Below are 20,080 nucleotides of genomic sequence, written 5' to 3' on the forward strand. Positions count from 1 at the left end.
CCTATGCCAGCTGCTCTTCTGGGCTCTGCTGTCTGCCAGACAACCAGGCTGCTATCCATAAGATGCTCTTTTTCCTTATTTGGGAGGTAGTAGGGGCATCGGGGGAGGGGGTTATAAAGAGTTAGTGATAAACTTTTAAGACTCAAAATCCTAACTTGTTTCTACATGAAAATGCCTCTGGCTGGGCGTTGGTGGCACACACCTTTAAACCCAGCACTTGGGAGGCAGAGGAAGGCAGATCTCTGTGAGTTCAAGGCCAGCCTGGTCCACAGAGCTAGTTCCAGGACAGGCTCCAAAGCAATAGAGAGAGAAACCCTGTCTTGAAGAAAAGAAAAGCAAGGGAAGGGGAAGGGGCGAGGGGGAAGGGAAGGGAGGGGAAGGGAAGGGAAGGGAAGGGAGGGGAGGGGAGGGGAGGGGAGGGGAGGGGAGGGAAGGGAAGGGAAGGGAAGGGAAGGGAAGGGAAGGGAAGGGAAGGGAAGGGAAGGGAAGGAAAAAAGAAAAGAGAAAATGCCTCTGGAAGGGAGCTGTCATTCTACCAGGATAACTTGGATGAGACAGGATAAGAGTCTGCCTGAACCTGTAGTTGGTGGTACCCATTGCCTAGAGCTCCAGGTTGAGCAAGAGACCTGCCTCAAATATCCATACGGTGAAGATGGATTAAGGAAGACAACCTCAGAGCTCCACATGACATGTGCACCACGCCCATGTATGCCCAAATACATGCACACACACACAACAAATAATAAATAAATAGAACAGGCTTAATAACTGCACTTTCTGCCCCACTTGGGCTATCATCTCTATGACCACGAAGCGATGTAAAGAAGTCTACAACGACGAGAACAAAGACCAGAGTTCACCCTTCATTTTATTTGCATGGCCCAGTGAATCACCCCAAATACTGAAATCAAAAGAAGACTTCAGTGTTAGCACTAATTTGTGGAAAGAATCATTCTTTTAAACACCTAGCTCATTTGACCCTTCATTCTCAATTGCAAATTAAGGCATTATTTACATGCTTATACACAGCTTGGTCCTTGAGTCTCTACTGTAGAGATCAGACAGTTCTAGGCTATATACATCCTCTTCCAAGTGGTTTCCCTTCAATGAACCAGATACTTCATTTCTGAATAGATGAGAGGAAATATTATAGAACACGCTTTGTACAATACAGCACCACTACTGAAAAAGGCTCGGGGTTTTGTAGCCCACGGCTCTGATTTAAAGCAGAAATACGTGGCATAGATCGCAACGGCAAAGAAGTGTCGAATCAACACTAGAGGGTGAGGAGACAATCTGTAATGGAAAAGAAATATACTGTTAAAATGATCCGCCAAGGTCCTAATTATGTGTCATCAATAAAAGCTTAATGCACGCTACATTTGAGGACTTAGCAAGCTCACTTATCTGCATCTGATAGCAAGAATGAATTTTTACAACATATTATAAAAATCTGCTTAGAAAAACCCCTTTGAGAAGCCAATGGCCAGCCTCACCCTTGAGTCATTCTTTTTCAGCTGTTTTTTTCTCTAGTCTTAAGATCCAAAATGAAGCACAAAATAGCCTGCTGTGGTCTGGGTTGGACATCAATACTGATGCTCTGATTACAGATCAGTAAGAGGTGCCTTGAAGAATTTCACTTCTCAGACTTCCCAAGGCTATCTGCACTAGCAAAACTACTGAATGTCAAGCCAGTAAGGTTAATGTCTCCTGGAGATCAGATGTGAAGACACCACAGGTGAAAACCACACTTCAGTTGTACTCAGAGGGCTTAGGCACCTTGTTCCATTTCTAATCCACTGTCTGTCTATCCCTGGAGGACAGCACAGTGCTGACCCTTTGTTCATAACTTGATGCTGCGATGATGGGGGTGGTGGGGGACACACCCTATAATAGCACACTCTAGAGGTCAGAGGACAACTTCATAGAGTCCATTCTTCCTCGTGGGTCTAGGGATCGCACTAATGATGCCAAGCTTTTGCAGCAAGCACTCTACCCACAGAGACAGCTCCCTGGGTAACAGATGGAACCAAGTGTTCATGGGATAAAGATTGACAAACTGAGTGTTTCCTCCCTTCTGCTGTTAGAACTTACACAGAAAGCAGCCCAACTGGACCTGTCACGCATTCTCCACCAAGTTTAAAATAAAGAAAGCAAGCTTTTCGGAGCTGATGCAAAGAATCTAAAATAAAATGTAGAAATTATTATTTAGCTTGGAGTATTAGTCATTATGTCAGAAAAATAATGAAGATATAAAAGTGCCAAACATTGACAATTTCTTAAAAGTCCTAGAATTCAATAATCGGGTTCTTTTGCATTCCCAAACTAATGTTATAAGTGTTAATAATTATACGATAATATTTCTTTTAATTCTGCTAATACTTAGGTCTTATGAATTACTTTTAAATTATGTATGATAATTTGTTCTGTTTTTTGTTTTGTTTTTTGAGACAGAGTTTCTCTGTGTAGCTTTGTAGACCAGGCTGGCCTTGAACCACTACCATCTGGCTAGGTTTTTCTTTACATGATTTTTTTTTTTTAAGGATGAAATATGGTAAACTTTTGTTCACAGAGTTCTTTCCTCCCCTGATCTGTCACTAACTTTGCAACATTGTTGGCAGCTTTGATATGTAAGAATCTAAGAGCTTAGACAAACTAAAAACTCACACTCTTGTCCTCTCATTTGCCCAAGCAGCCACTTTGACTTGCACTCCAGTTCAGCAGACCTGCCTTGCAAATCAGTGGATGGGCCGTTTCTTTTAACCGGAAGCGCTGGGTGGCTGTAGCCATCTCCTCTTCTGATGGGCATGAGGAAACTCAAGCAAGGGGCTTAAAGCATCTCACTCTAGATGCTATTTATTTAGTTATTCTGAGTGTGATGCAGATGTGGGGGGGTGCAAATGCCAGTCACTGTGTTGAGACAGTGTGAGGTCAGTGTCATTTGTCTTGAGATCCAATCTTATTATGTAGCTCAGGTTGATATTCCAGATCTCCTGCCTCAGCCTCCTGGGGGCTAGGAGAGCAGGCACGTGATACCACGCCTAGCTCAGAATTTCAAATTTTCATTATTAGGAATGTTCAACCTATTGACAGAGTGGCCAACCTCTCTACCTCAAAACAAAGCATGTGGCTATTTCCAATGACACGTGTGCACTGTAGCAGCAAAGAAGCCCCACCCTCAGTTTGAAGTGCCTGTTCATAGCCTAAACACTTGAAAAGAAATTCAAACCAGCCTAGCATAAGAAGGAAAAAGGCACTGCTTTTCCACACCCGGCCAGAAAGGCCTTCTGCCAGCATTTACCATGTGAGGGTAGACATACACTAATCTGGACACAGGAACTGAATGGATGCATTACTGAGATACTGATAGGGGTGTTCTCTAAAGAAAGTCAACCACCTCCAAACGAAGTAGATACGTGATGCTCAGACACCAAAAGGGACCATCAAACTGGCAGTTGGTGGAGTTGGGTGAACTGTGATTATGGACTAACTACTACCAACACAAAAGCTGAGCCCCTTACCTAAGGAAACATAAAAATCTGTACAGAGCAGTAATGTCCGCTTAAAAACACCTGCACACTTACCGTCTGTAGCAGAAAACAACTCATACAGAGCCTGGGCCAGCACGTTCACAACAAAGGAGTGGGTCCTTTTTCTCGACCAATAGAATGACTTCTTGGCCTAAAAATGAAAGCTGTCGTTATTATTTTACACAGTTAAAGAGGAAGAAAAGCATAAGCTAATGTTTACAGTCTCTTGAGGAGATGTGATATCTGTCCCCGGGCTGATCATTGTCAGAGCTGTGTGTCATAGGCTACTGAGCTCAGCTCATAGATCTGAGCAGTGGCCTGAACCAACTGGGTGTAACATACACTAAAACATACAAACTGAAGGTTCAGTGTGCAAGTCAGGCTATTATACCTGAACAAGACAAAGCATTGTGAAGCGTCCTGCTTCCGAGCTGGGATCCCACCAAGCTCCCATTTCTCTTGCCCCTGCGCAGAAGTGTACTGTGAGCCATTCACAGGGAGGAAAACTCCAGTCTTACCTGGAAAACAGCAGCGTCGTCATAAAGGTCAGGGATGCCTTTTAACAATTTTCTCCATAATTTCACATCTTTTAAAGCAACTGTCATCCCTCCACCAGTGAGGGGATGCCTCAGGTTATATGCATCTCCCAGAAGAAGAACCCCTGTGGAAGAAGTAAGACCATGAAATCCCGGACAATGCTGAGACAAAAAAGTTAGTGCTATTGAACTTACAATTGACATGAGCTAAAATATCCCCAGAATGAATAATTACATTTGCTTTCTGAACAATCTGTATCTCAACAAAACTGCTGCCAAAATTAAAAAAAAAAAAAAAAAAAATTAAGTTCTGCTGTCTATTTAGGATATAAACTATTATATCCTAATATCCTGGCTGACATACGGTGTGTGCCTATCATCTGTTCTTGGGAAGTAGAGGCAAGACAGAAGACCAGAGTTCAAGGTCGTCCTCAGCCATAGTTTTAGTCTGGGCTTTATAAGACCTTTCCTTGAGGAAAAAAAAAAAAGAAGGGGGGAGATCGGGCACTGGAGACATGGCTTAGCAGGTAAGAGTGCTTGCTACTCTTGCAGAGGACCTGTTCGGTTCCCAGCACCCACAGGGGATTGTCCATCTGTAGCTCCAGCTCCATGGACCCCGATGCTCTCTTCCAGCAAGCACATGAAAGTAAAAATAAAAATAAATCCTTAGCCAGGCTTGGTGTTGCACAACTTCAACCCGGCGCTCAGGACGCAGAAACCGGTGGGTCTCGTGAGTTTGTGACTGGACTGGTCTACATAGCAACTTTCAAGCCAATCTCCAAACAGTAAATAATAAACCTTGAAAATAGAAACTGAAAACACAACTATACCCCAGCTAGCAACCACTGTGACACCTGCCCAAAACGCCAATTACAGGAATCTACTTGAGTTCCTAGAAATCCAGCATAATCAGCCTCCCGGGGCTTTGCGGGGTCCATTACCTCTTAGTCCCTCCTGTCACTGTCCACCTTCCAGACCAGTGCAGCTTTACATCAAGCAACGTCCACCCTAACCACCCTTCCACTTCAGAACCTCCCTCCCAGCCTTAGATGTGGTACCAGCAATGGAGTTCTATGGGAACTGTTATCCATACCGCTGTGAACTCATCCTCATGCCCCTCCTCCTAGGAAACTAGTCTTTTCCGGGTCAAGGGGCAACCTTGAACCCTCTTGTTGTCCTCTCAATGATGCATGGCCCCTTCCACGAAGCCTGAGTCAATAACTACATCATAAAATCTTGATGTTGGGGACATGTTAAGGTAACGGATGCTCCTTCTCCTGCTCTCCCTGCCCTGTGAACTTACTACTCCAAGGTCACCAACCCTCGGCTTCATGGTATTGCCCAACCACAAATCTAATCACGTGTGATTTGAAGTAATGGCAGCATTATGAAATAATGCTAAGAGATACCTCGTTTGTTCACTGGGGAAGGAGGAAGGAAGCTTGCTGGCATGGTCCGCAGACGAGCGTTCTGAGAGGCCTCCAGAAATGGTTCCTTCAGGTGCTCTGCAATCAGACCCATCCGACCAAATCAGTGGTTCTGAGCATTTCAGTTTCAAATTAGCACACATCTTCCTATCAGCATAAGAGTACTTACCTGTGTACGCATTGTGGCTGCACACAGTTCCTTGCAATAAACCAATTTCCTACTTAATTAATAACATTATCCAGTAAGCAATTGGATAATCCAGTAAGAAATGAGACTAAGTGCTGAGAGCTGCCGTGGGAGTATACAGCAGGTGACAATTACTGTTCAGCAGGTCATGCCATCAGACACACGATTCCTGATGCGGGAGCCCCACTAGGCAAGGCTGTGGGGTCAGTGGCTGTAGAAACTGGTGGCTCCTGTCTGTAATTTCTCCCATGAGTCATTCATTTCTTCCCTAATCACAGCTCTGGGTACATTCCCACTGTCTGTGTGTTTATCTCGTGAAAATACTCCATCTACTGGGCGGGCACGCCTATAGCTGGAGATGTCGGAAGGGTAATTTCTACTATCCGTGTTATGCTGAATACAATACTAGGATGTTTTACACTGCTCAGATTGACATAGGATTCTCAGTCAAAGGCAGCCTTTTACACACAAGCTAACTTTAGACTTCAGAGTAAATTCAAAGCAGGCTGGTTGCCCCTGGAGACATTATCTGGTTGCCCCTAGAGACAAATACATGAGATCATTTTCCCAGGTGTTGTTGTTGCTAAATTCAAGGACAGAATAGAAGTAACTCGATTAGACATAACTGTCTAAGCAGTTGGCTTTTTGCACGTAGTCCCTGTCTCCGGCTCAAGGTTCAGCCAACTGTTTACTTACTGTCAGGGACCCCTCACCACTCGGAGCTACGTGCTAGGCCACTTGGTCACTGGCCAGTCAATGTGACATTCCTACTTGAGAGAAACTATGTGACTTATCTTGGGTTTTGAGACGGGGTCGGACCCTAAAACTGTATCTTCTAACTGTCCAGAGTCTGGCTGGGAAAGCAACAGAAGAGGGCGAGAGAAGAGGCAGCCCTGGAGCAATGGAGGGAGGCAGAGCAGAGATGGAGAACAGAGGCACAGAACTAGTCAGGGAGAAGCTGCTGAATAGAGCAAGAGCGGTTTTCCAGGGAGGACTTTTTCAGGATGAAATAAGAATGCTGTCATCAGAAAACATCTGTTTATTTATCCCCCCCCAGGTTAAAAAAGAAAAAAAAGGGGTCTATTAGATAGGTAAGAACTTTTCCTAAGCTATCGCTGCATTTGTGGATTTTCTCACATACCCTGGTGCTGACTGGGGCTGGACCTTCCAAGTCAGCTTTATGTACACTATTTACTCGAAGGAATCTAAAAGAAGCAGACGTAAATGACACACACTGCTGAACAGAACAGAGAGATGGGAGGAGACAGGAAAAAGCCTATTTAGCCAGCTAATTTAGCTTTTACCATCCACATATTCCGACATCCCACGAACAGCTGTGTTCACCTCTGGGCCTCCTTTAGACACTGCTCTCAGGGGACTGGAAAGAGGCTTTCGTGAGGCTGTCTTTAGACTGCAGATTACGGTGAAGGCGAAAACCTTTCTTACCAGGTATTTGGGGGTAAATCTGTTCAGCCATGTACTCTCTCAAGTTCCTCGGCATTTCCCCACGAATATCAACAAGTACCCGAGTTTCACTGGCTGAAATCTGGTAGATGAGAACTGGACTCGGATTGAGGAGAACAAGCTCCGCAAAATTGGCTTTAAACTGCGGTGCATTCTGAAGAAGAAAAAAAATCTTAAGAACTTTGAAATTTCAGGCTGATTTTATTTTCTACAATTACACTCCTCCATACCTTCATAAGGAAACCAACAAAATGAGATGAAACAGAAACTTTATTGGAGATGAGGCTCTTCCTGAACTTGGAGAAAAGCCCGTCGGCAACAACGGTCAGCGGGGCACGGAGCTCCTGAAACAGAGGAAGAACACCGGGCAAATGCTTACAGGAAAACATCTGAATGCATTTAAATATTTAAATCGTGTCCTTACAAAAGGCACCAAAGCTCCAGTGAATGTAAGAGAATGAAGCCTTGAGTCCCTGGGGGGGGGGGGGGGGGGGGGCATCTCCCTTTGCAGCTCTGCCACCAAAACGATCAACTCTCCACCACGATGGACATAAGGAAGAACTTCAAGGCACTGTGGGCCAGGAAGACTGAAGCTCATCACAGACTTCATTATAAAATTACTTACCTTCACGTGGGGCTGCTTAATGAGCAGCTAGACAGAAGAAGCACTTTTACACACATGATAATGTGTATCGATTTTACTACACTGTGAGCAGAGAGAGCCTGGTAACCTTATCAGAGCCCAGCTTCTAGGAAGGGATGGCCCTGTAAAACAGTCTAGAAGGGCCCTTTGCCTCTCTCATTAACAGACCAACATTAACATAAACCAGAAACTACTGTTACTTGCTGTCAGCATTTTCCTATTCTGACTATAACAACACGTACAGTAGCAATACTGTACACACAGCTCCATCCCGGGCACCCTCATAAAGTGGAAGAAGAGAACACACTGCACAGTGGTCCTCTGACCTACACACACATACGCACTCACTCACACACACAGAAAATAATACAGAATTTTAAAGGGGTAGGGAAAGCATCTCTGAGCAAGAGATGACATTTCCTAGACCTCACCTTGGTGTCTGCAGTCTCCTTGTCCTTGTACTGTACGCCTACCACAGCACCATCTTCCTCTAGTAACTGAAGCACAACCCCTTCTATAAACTTCACACTAGAGGAGGGACAGAAACACATTGCTAGAGGAGCCCGCTTAAGCAATTTCCCACAGCTATGACATAGTCTTTACCCTCGAACTCTTGCCCTCATAGGAATGGGACACATGTGCTCGCGTATATGTAGTAAAAAGTGCACAAAGCAGAAAGCCACCAGCACATTTAGAATTACATGTGGTTTTTCACTTTGTAATGGACAACAAACACATATTACAAATGTAATCATTTTAAAAGTATTTTTAAAGTTGTATCATGTTTGTAATCATTTGTTAAGAAAAGAATAGAGAAACTTGATACTCAAACACAGTCAGACATAAAAGGGAAGAATTACTAAAAATAATTATATTTGCTATGTGGACACGGTACTGAAATGCCCTCTAGGTTCACAGAGCTCATCAGAGATTTCTTTGTGCTGTTGACAGTGGTTAATGCAGCTCACAACTGGTCAAAGTGCAGACAGTGAGCATCTGTGGCATGCTCAGTCACAAATGGGACATCTATATCACACCCCTGCCCTAGGGGGCAGAGAGAATGTAAGAGCCACAGGCTGGGGAGGACAGAAGCAAAACAGTGTCTTCTGGGCACAATGGGACCACTCTCTCGGAACTCACAGTAGTGTGTCTGCCTGCACAAGATCAAGCCAGTCTACGTTCCAGCATGGACAGAGGAGGGGCTCACAAGCCCCCAGCCCACAGAAGCAGTGGGAACAGGCAGCTGGCTTTCTTCAGGGATGTGCTATCTGTTAGGTTGACCATGCTCCTCTGATGGACAGTCTCATATTCAAAAGACAGTAAGTAGTACAACTTGCACTCAGTGAATTATTAAAGACATGACGGGGTAAGTCTGGGAGGAATCACACACAGTAAGGAACAAAATACATTGTACACATGTATGAAATTCTCAAAGAATTACATATTTTTAAAAAATAAAATGGCACATGGCAAATTTTAAAACTAATTATATCTGTCAGAAAGATCATCACTTTCCTGTTTGAAGCATTTCCCACTTTTACGCAATGAACACTCTGAGCATGTCAGCCCTAAGGAAAAGGCCACTGACCTCTTCACTTTGTCAACACACAGGCCTGTGCCAACCTCATGAGTGCTCTCATATTTAGAACTTCCGTAATTAGCATTAAGATGACAGGCAAATACAAGTTAATAATCGAGACATGCAGCCAGTCCTGTCAGACCAGGTTCTCGGGGGAAGGGGAACAGGGATTTCTTACCATCCTCTGTTGTTTCAAGAAAAGGTATTATAACCACAAACGGACTCAAATGGGCACACATATGCCTTAGTTATAGGACTTACACCATCCTCTAGATTCCAATCAAGTAATAATCACTTCATTTTTACTTAAAGGAAAATTCTCTTAACAGTCTTTACAAAGGCACTGAACATATCTTAATTATGGATTATTTTATCATACCTAGGCCATGCCAAAAATTTTCATGAACACCGATGAAATCTCACTTGTAAAAAAGGTATATTATATTTTTATTTGTGTGTATGTCCTCACACACGCATGTGCACATACATGCACACATATGTGAGCATGTGCATGGATGCCTGAGGAAGGCAGAAGAGGGCATGAGACCCTCTGAATGTGGGGCTACTGGTGGTTGTGAGCCACCTGACATGGGTGCTGGGACCCAAACTCCAGCCCTCTACACGAACAGAAAGCACCCTCGAGCACTCAGCCATCATGCCAGGGCCTGGGTCTGCTCTTTAACACCAGCGTCTAAAGCCGGGGTCTTACTTGGGCTCTGCCATAGCTGCTTTGCGGAGACTCATGATGAACTTGCCATGGTGGAAAGCAACTCCGTTCTGCACTTGGTTGTTTTCTGACACCGGGTAGGGAATCTGCACTTCAGATCTGCTTTCATAATCATGAACTATGTAGCCGTGTATCAGATGGGCATTAAAACCCTCCACTGTATCTGCAAAAAAAGTTCAGTTCAAACAACTTCAGTAATACGCTCAGATTACCGAGAGAGGTACCCAGAAACAGATACGGACACTGAAAGTAAGGCTCAGCCTTACAAAGCCGTAAGACCAGCTACAGAGCTGAACGACTGACACAACTATTACAAACGTCTTCACCTCAGGGACAAGCCAGAAGAGCAACCTGAAACACACTAAGTCACAATTCTCTCATGGGTGAATCCCAAAGACACAGAACACAGTCGGCCCTTCTTAACACGTGTCCCAGTGTAGAACAGCTAGCAGGTCAGGGAGGAAGGAGGGAGAGCAAAGACAAAATTAAGTAGCATTAAACTATTTCTAAAGGTCCCAGTTTATACATAAAGGGCCAGTATATGAAAAGTAGACTTCCCCATCCAAATAGAATGGATAGTCCCTAAATGCTGATGGTTTCTACTGGATATGAAAATTGATTCAAGCTAAATTACAGAGTAATTTTAGTAAAACTAAACCAGAAAGCAAAACATCCTTGGCTTTTTTACATTTAAGGCAGTATAAGAAATGGTTAAAAAAAAGAAACTTTAAAGAACCAATTGGAAATTTAAAACTTAATGACAATTAAAAATATTTTAGGGAAAATATCAAGTAAAAAACAAAGATTACTATTTATGCACAAAATTTACTTACTAAAAGTATTAATATGCACAAAGTAATGAGCAAAAAGTATAGCAATGGTTCATCCAAAGAAATATATAATCAATGAACAAATCAGAATTAAGTCTGGCCTGTAGGCATGTGCCTGAAACTTCAGAATTGGGGACTAAAGTTTTTCAAGGTTTGTCCCAGAATCAATATAAATTCATGTTTTAACATTTCAATTTTTTTATTTTATGTGTATGAGTGTTTAGCTACATGTATGTATGTGTCTACGTTGCATGTCTGGCGCCTGTGGAGTCCAGAGGGTATCTGATCCCCTGGAAGTGTAGTTACAGATGGTTGTCAGACATCATGTGAGCTCTGGGAGCCAAACCCAGGTCCTCTGAGGACAACACACAACTGTCCCATCATGGAAGTGAGCCACCATTGTAGTTAGAAGGGAAGTCACGCAAGGGAAACCCAGACCTGACATAGTGGTGAACGCCTTCAATCCCAGCACAGAGGCAGGCAGATCTCTTAGATCAGCCTGGTCTACACTGTAAATTCCAGGCTAGCCTCAGCGACATACCTTGACCCCTTGTCCCCAAAGAAACAAAAGAAAGAAACCCAAACAGAGTTTTGTGTTCTGACTTCTTCACACAAAGCTCTCAACTTCTAGCTCAAGAAAGCCAACATCAAAAAACGAAAGCCAAAAGTTAAACTAGAGTTCTATAATGTTATCAAAAATCATAGGAGACATAGCAAGCTTTAAATACGTAAAAGTTTTAAGTATATGCAGAATACAGCACTTTCCTGGATAAGAAGTCTCAATCTGAAAAATGTCGGTTTTCTCAAAATTGAACCATGTATCCAATGCTTTTTTATAATAATCTTAGAAATGCTGTTTTTCTATAAAGCTTAAAAAATCTGACTCTAAATTATATACCAAAATAAAAAAAAAAAAGGGTGGGGTGGAGGGTCTAACAAACCCCAAGATAACCCTAAAGAAAATAAAATTGAGGGTACTGAGTATTAGATACTAAGACATGGTATAGGTATACCAAACTTAAATTATGGTGCATAAGTTACAAGATTTATGGATATTAAATACAATCTACTTGCCAATCAGTTCACTAATTAAAAATCCACAATCCAGGATGGACCACTTGATATTTTGTTAGAAAGCCTTTATCTGCAATATAACCATTCTAAGTAATCCTATCACACAAAGCTCATCAAACCTGAGAGGGAGTAAACATAGTTAATGTTTAAAGGACTCTTATTGGGGATAGCAACCCCCAATAAATAATTGGATAAATACTTGGAAGGCTGTTCTCAGTACACTGGAAGGCTGAAGGGATGGCTCAGTGGTTAAGAGTATGCTTTGCTCTTCCAAAGGACCCAAGCTCAATTCCCAATAACTACATCAGATGATACCAACCACCTGTAACTCCAGCCCCTCCACAGGCACCTGCACTCACATGCATACATGCATGCATGTATGCAGACAGACAGACAGACAGACAGACACACACACACACACACACACACATACACACACACACACACACTGACAAATCTTAAAAAGAAAAAGAATCCAGTGGGACTTGTAGCCACAAACATGTAGCTGTTTCCTAAGGCTAGATCTACAAAATAAGGGTCTAGTCTTTAGTTCAAAATCATTTCCGATTGGCTAAAGTTCAAATACAAGGTTAACAAAATCCTGCTTCTGGATATTGACACATCTGCTTGAAGTGCAAGGTGACCCCTTAAGGAGCCTACAAGGACAGCCATGGAACCTTCCTTCTTTGTAAAGCCATGTTTCTGTTTTGTTCAAGAGCATGGAGTTTTCGCTTTCCTCTGTGTGGCTGCTTTTGTGCCCAGCTTTGGCTCCCAGTCACCTCACTGGTCTATGCATGTCCCACAGCTCAGTCCTGGACTTCTCGACAACAGTTAACCTTACGTAAGTTCTATGGCCCTTCCCTTTCTCAACCTAACATCTGATTCATCAGGAGGTTCTACTCAATCTTCCTGCAAAATAAATTCCCAGTGAGGGTCACACACCTCTACTACTGTGACTGTGTCCTAAGTTGTCAGCCCTGAGTGACTGACTGCGCAATAGCTTCCGGATAACCTAGTTTCTGGCCTTAGCACTCCATTGGTCTCTCACTTTCTTGGAATATAGTTTCAGATAATACTCTTGATCGCACTTTTAAAATGTGGGCCTTCATAGCTCCTTGAGTTTCCAGTGGCTTCCCTTCAAAGAAAACAAAACAAAACAGACTTTTATAGTAAACAACACAAACCCATAGGTCGAGCCCGTCACTACTATCTGCTGCTTTCTCTAACTGACTTTCCTCCACTCACAACACGAAGGCTGACAGCAGGCTTCACAGCTCTTCCCAGAAGGCAAAAGCAGGGCCTGGGGTTCATATTCTCCTGGTATCCCCAAGCCTTAATCTCCTCCTTCAGTTCTTTACTCAAAGGTAACGTCTCACAATCAAAAACTAAACTCACCCCCAACTTGCTATCCCAGCCTTTCTGATTTTTCTCTAGTCCCTATAATCTTCACATATTTTATCTACTTTTAAAAACTGTAGTGTCCTCTCGTACTCTCTCCCTAACATCCACTAAGATGTAGTCTCAGAGAGCAGAACAAAACCTACCTGTCAATGTTTTAAAAGTATCTGTTGAAGGGTCATTCTCAGCCAGCTTGTACACTCATCAAAGTCTGGCTCCAGGCAACAGTGCGCTGAGCGCTCCGTTTCCAGCTTTCTCTTGGATGTAACATCCCTGTTATAACAGGGTTGACACTTCAGGGAGAAACTTGTGTTTGTTCTTATACTTGTCACTGACATACAACAATTGTGTGTTTATAGGGATGGTGTGATGGTTGACAATAAAGTTATGGAACTCAGTATATTCATTACCTTAAAAAAACATATCTGACTCTCAGCCACAGCACTGGCCTCCCCTCCTCTATCACACATTACCACAGAAGAGTACTCCTGTATCACATACACCTCCACTAGCCTCATATGCCTAGATAATTTTATCCAAACTGTTTTCTGCCATTAAATTAGTGTCTCCAGAAATGGCACTGGCTACTCTTCCAGAGGACCATAGTTCAGTGCTCAGAAACCAAGAGTAACTCCAGTTCCAGAGGATCCAACAACCTCTTCTGGCCTCCTTGGGCACCAGGCACATGCGTGATACACAGAATAACTATAGGCAAAATACTCAAACCTATAAAATAATAACTTTTTCTTAAGTTTTAAAATCTCATAAGAAATAGTTTTCTATGGGCCAGGGAGCCTGTTTTCTGGGGTAGGGTGCTTGGTTGGTATGCACAAGTCCCTGGGTCCAATCTCCAACCTCAAAGGAAGACAAAAAAGAAGTTTCCTCCTCTCAAATTCTAAAGTTTCCCTCTCATTTCAGCTTAGGTTTTCTTGTCACTACCACAGACTGCCAAGTCCAATGGTGACTGCCCTTCACTCATCTCGCCTAGCATTTAATCAGGAAACACGTGTGTGTGTGTGTGAGAGAGAGAGAGAGAGAGAGAGAGAGAGAGAGAGAGCGTATATGTGGATGACCTGTATCTCTTAACTTTATCATGTGTCCACTTTCCTTTATAATTTGCTACCAACCAGCTTGTCTGTTAAACCAATACCATCTTTAACTTGGGCTCAGCAATGAGTTCCCCCAGACTCCTAACCTGACCCTTGCTACCCCACCATCACAATCTTATAGTCTATTCTTTCGGGTCTGGGGTTTTTTTTGTGTGTGTTTTGTTTGTTTTGAGACAAGGTCTTTCTATGTATCCATGGTTGTCCTAGAACACTCTATATAGATCAGACTGGCCTTGAACTCAGAGACACAGCTACCTGCTTATTCCTCCCAAGTGTTGTGATGAAAGGTGTGTGGTGCTTCTACAGCCTTATATTCTATCCTTCATACTGCACCTATGGTTTTTTTCCAACACCATTGTAGATAAATGGCAATGTGCAACCCAATGAACTGTAAAGTGAATTCTGAATTGTCATCTGTTTGTTTGTTTTGTTTTGTTTTTTTTGAAACAGGGTTTCTCTGTGTAGCTTTGTAGCCTGTCCTAGAACTTGTTCTATAGACCTATAGGCTGGCCTCAAACTAACAACAGAGATCCGAATGCCTCTGCCTCCCAGCTGCTGGGATTAAAGGTGTGTGCCACCACCATCCAGCCTGAATTGTCATTTTAACTGGTAAAGCCGTAATAAGAATTTTTAAAAAGAAACACAGAAGAAATTTCAGAAGTAGAGATGTAGCTCAGTGGTAAGATATGTATTTAGCAAGTGCCGGGGCTGAGATTGAGCCCTACGACCAAAAAGACAGGGGGAGGCCATCTCAGTCAGAATGAAATATGTATGGCTACACTGAGCCACAGTATAACAGGTATTACGTACACAGTGCTATGTCAAGTGAGTAGATGCTGAAGAGCTGAACCATTGTGTTAGGCACAAAACAATATGTCATATTCCTGCCCCACTGCTTATCAAGCCCTACATGATCCAGCTTCTGCCTCCCTCTTCAATCTTCAGGTCAAGTCATCTTCTTCCTCCATCACCCACAGCTGTCTACACTTGCGTCCTTTTCAGCTTCCTAAACAAAACAGTAGACAGGAACATGGCGCCTATGATGCACCAAGTATTGTCCTCAATGGTCCACATGTCCAGATTCACCTAATCTTCATAGTATGTGAAGCAGAGGGTTTTCAAATGCCCTTCTTATAAATGGAGAACAAACCATGCACAGAAGGCTATGCAAGACTTGGTTTAAAGTAAGTTTCCAGGCAAGGCCATACCGCTCTTAAAAGCCAGAGCTGATACTCAAACCCAGGCACTGTAGCTCCAGAACCAAGGCCCTGAGCCAACACATCCCCCTTCTACACCCTCCAGGCGAGTGGCTTCTTCCCTTACAGCTGAGTGTCTTTTGTGCTCTACTTCTCTAGAGCACCTGTCTTGATCATCAGTGCACCTGTGTAACACCTCAGTCCAAGACAGCAGTAAATAAACACTTCCCCAATGAACTTAACAAGTACTTAGTTAGAGGGCACTGGCCGAGTCAATGTATCAGCCTTAGATCAAAGACCTGACTTAAAAACTCCACTCTACTCTATGAATGAGAGCTCTGCTTAGTTAAATATAATGTCTTCGTTTCTGACTCTATGAATGAGAGCTCTGCTTAGTTAAATGTAATGTCTTCGTTTCTGATGTTACACTTTAGACGTTTCATTATCTCAGTGTGTCTGGGTAGCCTCTTCTTTCCATGCTATTAAATATTTCCTTTCTCCTTTGCTGTATTATTCCCACATGAAGCTCTTAGCAAACAGAAAGTTCATAGGGAGGGAAGGAAAGCAGAACAGTCTGAAGAAAAGGTCACTTATTTGCACACCTAACTCCTGAAAGTCAGGTGAACGTACCTCCGAGACCCAGCTCTTTAAGGACATGATAACCACCAGGCTGCAGAAGCTCGCCAACAATTCTGTCAGGCTCTTTTAAATCTCTCTCGATTACCGTCACTTTTCGTCCATCTCTGGAAAGAACCGTTGCCAAAGCTGACCCAAGGACACCTGATCCCACGATGATAACTTCCGGAGCATTCAGAGAAGATGCTGTTACTGAGGTAGCTGCTCCTGTCAGTGTTGTTTCTGAAATATTGGTTTCTTTTCTGCACTGTTTAACAAAAAGAATATTATGCTTTCAAATCTGCTGACTTAAGTCATATTCCTATCACATAAACTACTGGACTCCTAAATCTTGAGCAAACAGTAGACCCCAAACATTATTAGACCAAATCAATGGTATGTTTTTAAATCCAGACCAAATATAAAAACTAGTATCAAAATACTGGCTAAACAGAAATGTATATATCCCAATAAAATTAAACATATATTCTTTTTTCTGGACAGACTAATTAGAAAGTGTTGTTACATGGACATACTTAGAAATCCACATCAGGTCAGATACTATAAACGTCTATAATGAGATTCAAAGACACAGCCTAGGACAAATGTTCTACAAGTACAAACTGAGCATCTACAGGTGTGGTTCTCACAGCTTCTGACTTCCCATGTTTAAGTATGCACCAGTGCACTCAACACACTCCAGCAGCTACCTCGTTTCCAGGTAAGGCAATTAGCCTGGAGCAGTCACAAAATGAAACCAGCTTGCTAGCTGACAGTCTAGTTTTCCTACCTCACAAACTCTCTACACAGCACAGTGACAGTGACAGTACCCGGGCCACCTGAAGGAGGACTCAACCCCAAGGGGAGTCCTCTAAAATACAAAAGGCAGAGCTTGCACCTTGAGAAACAAGCCTCACCCCTAACCCGCAGTCACCATGGCACTGAATAGTCCTAACAGATTATTCCAACCCTACATTTGTGGCGATAGCTAGTTACGGATCAGACGGTTATGCACCAGGCATTCTGCAAATAGGAAATCACTTAACTCCCTGTCTACAAGTGAAGGTGGTGACACACCTAACAGAACAGGAAACTGATTCAGGAACTCAAACCATTCTCAAAGTGTCACAGCCAGAAGTGGCAGAGCCAAACCTCAGAGCCAAGTCCCTTTCTTCTATCAACAGTGCTCACCTGTGCTCTGGACATGACAACTTAAAACACATCTGGAGTCTGCATTGCTTTGTGGGAAACTCATTCAGTCTCGTCACCATCTATGCCAGGCTGGGAGCCCTGCGACTGCCTCATAGCAATATCCCTGCTATTGTTATCATTATTTTATTATTATTATTATTATTTTTAAAAATCAAGCGTTGTTACTCTCACTCTTAAGTCTTTCCTGTGCTCTTGAGGGGAAAGTTCAAATATCCATGGCCAATAGGCCCCTACACGATCTGGCTTGTACTATACCCCCTCTCATCTTCCCCCACCGGCCTCCATCTTTCGGTGGCAGTAATAATGTCAGCCTCTGACACTGGACCATCATTCAGTTATTATGGCCTTAGGACCTGACTGCACAGGTTCATTCACTGCTTCAGTGAGTCGCAGAAGGAAGGGTCTCCCACATCTTGTAAGTGGTGAGCATTGGCATTGCTTTTCAAACTGTTCTGACACTTTGCCCGCTCAGTCAGCTGTCACTTTTACAAGTGGTCTTACCTGCCACACAATTCTTTCTTCTCAGGGTACAAATGTCACCCATATCCAGTGTTTTACATAAAAGCCACACTGATTCTCTCCCCACAAACCAAACGCTGACATCTCCTATCAAATCAATACCCAAGCCCTTACTAAGGATCAGGCAACACTAAAAGAAACAAACGCTCTTAATCGTCCTAAATCAAGGACCTTAGCGCAATCCAGAACTTAAAAAAAAAAAAATCAACTAAATGAGAATAACGACACCTAAGATGTCACTTCCTTGCCTTTTAATGAAACTTGAGTGACCTCGATCTTAAGTTTAAAATAAGATGTCATTCATCTGCCCACTGTGGAATCTGCCTACCTTATTGGACTCCGGCTCCTCTTTCTTTTCTGATTCAGGGGGTGACTTGGCCCAGAAGAAGCCAATAAGAGGTAAAGCTGAGAGAATATCCGAGAAGGCAGCGAACTGGGAGCCGCTCTGCTGGCGACCGAGGAGGCCCGCGTTTCGATGGCGGCAGCGGTAGGAGAGCACCAGGCCCAGCGACAGGAACACCAGCACGCACAGCAGGAGCTCCTTGTTGGCCAGGGTGACATCCCCGCATTTCTTATAAAAATAGGTGAAGGTTGCGATGCCAAGAAAAGTCCACATGGCTCAAAAGGCTTCTTTGGTGGCCAAGGCTGAGGATTTGGGGTTGTTTTGTTTTGTTTTGGGAGGGTGGTCTTGTTTTCCTCGGAAGGATTTTGGTGATTAAATAGTTCTCAAAAGGGGCCCGGGACACTGGCCCGACTCCTTCCTGTCAATAGTTTCAGGATCACGAGTCAGATGAGATCAATTTTTGAAATCATTGAAAGTGCAAACGTAATCTTCAAATTGTCCAGGACTTAAAAAGCAGCATTTAAAGCCTTCCTGCAGCTCCTGATTAGACCCTTCTTCATCCAGCCAAGAAATGACTCACGGGTCTCTTTCCCTCTCCCTACTGGACTGAGGGGTGCGAGTGTTGCTGTATACTTCGATGTCCGGTCGACGGGCTGCAAACGGTCTTTTGTCAGCAGCAGCAGCAGCTGGGGCTCACTCGGTGGGAAGTATCAGGGTGCTGGGAACGCTGCGACACTGCCCGGCAGCCTCCTCCAACACAAAAATGGCCCGGCGTCCCGAAGCGCGGCTGCAGCGGGGCAGCGCAGCTCTCCTCGGAGCCCTCTCCCGCGCAAGCCCAGAAGTCACGGCCCGGAACCTGCCCGAGAGCCACTCGCCTTCCTGGAGGGTGAATGGCTGTGTCTGGAGAGCGTCCGTCCGTCAGAGCTCGGCGAGGCCCCCAGCATCCCTCGCAGCCGGGACAGTAACCAGAGTAACCGCCGCGCGCCCCGCTAGCCCGCGGCCCGGCCCCACGCGCTTCAGCCACCGGGCGGGCTCGGCCCAGCCGAGGGACCAGGGGGCGTGGCTCCGAGCCGGCACCGCCCCGCGAGCAGACCCCGCCTCCCACGCCTCCCCGGGCCAATGAGAGCGCGCGCCGCGCGGTAGGCCGAGATGGCGCTATGGAGCGCTCGGCCAATGGCAGGCGGCTCGTTCCGCGCGGCGCCAGTCGCAGAGGCGCTAGGGCGATTTTGCGTGGTGCGGGGCGGGTGCGTGGGGTGGGCGCCCGCCCGGTGGGCGGACGGGGCGGTGCCTGCTCGGCTCGGCTCCCGCGGGGGCTTCGGGTCTCACCTGCTGAGGGTGGAGCTGGCTCTCGGGGAAGGTCCGGTGACCGTGCACACGCAGCCCGAGCGAGCGTAGCTGAGCTCAGAGAGGCAGCCGTGTGAGCACGGGCTAAAAAGGCGTGGAGTACGTGACACATCGGCGATCCTGGCGTAATTCGTGGACGAGGGCTAAAGGCAAAGAAGCGAGTCGTGGGAAGCGGAGCAAGCCTTTAGTCCCAGAACTAGGGAGGCAAAAGGATCTCTCTCTGAGTTTGAGACCAGCCTGGTCTGTAGGGTGTTCCAGACCAGACCAGTCAAAGCTACATAGTGAGACCCTGCTCAAAAAAAAAAGAAAAAGAAAAGAAAAAGGAAGGAAGGGAAAACTGTTCTAGT

General features: G+C 44.5%; 1 protein-coding gene across 1 annotated transcript; it reads right to left on the reverse strand.

Moving 5' to 3' along the window:
- Positions 1-850: 850 nt before the first annotated feature.
- On the reverse strand, positions 851-18,989 carry Sqle (squalene epoxidase). Its single transcript, XM_051202640.1, has 11 exons — positions 18,375-18,989; positions 16,331-16,583; positions 10,076-10,256; positions 8,219-8,315; positions 7,375-7,488; positions 7,127-7,298; positions 5,476-5,571; positions 4,049-4,191; positions 3,585-3,681; positions 2,095-2,182; positions 851-1,296 (listed from the first exon to the last, which is right to left on the reverse strand). Exons 1-11 carry the CDS (start codon positions 18,660-18,662, stop codon positions 1,104-1,106), a joined length of 1,722 nt encoding a protein of 573 aa, XP_051058597.1. The 5' UTR covers positions 18,663-18,989; the 3' UTR covers positions 851-1,103.
- Between the last annotated feature and the right edge of the window lie 1,091 nt (positions 18,990-20,080).

The sequence above is a fragment of the Phodopus roborovskii genome, unplaced genomic scaffold (genome assembly GCF_943737965.1).
Source record: "Phodopus roborovskii unplaced genomic scaffold, PHOROB, whole genome shotgun sequence".
In the NCBI taxonomy this organism is placed as follows: domain Eukaryota; kingdom Metazoa; phylum Chordata; class Mammalia; order Rodentia; family Cricetidae; genus Phodopus; species Phodopus roborovskii.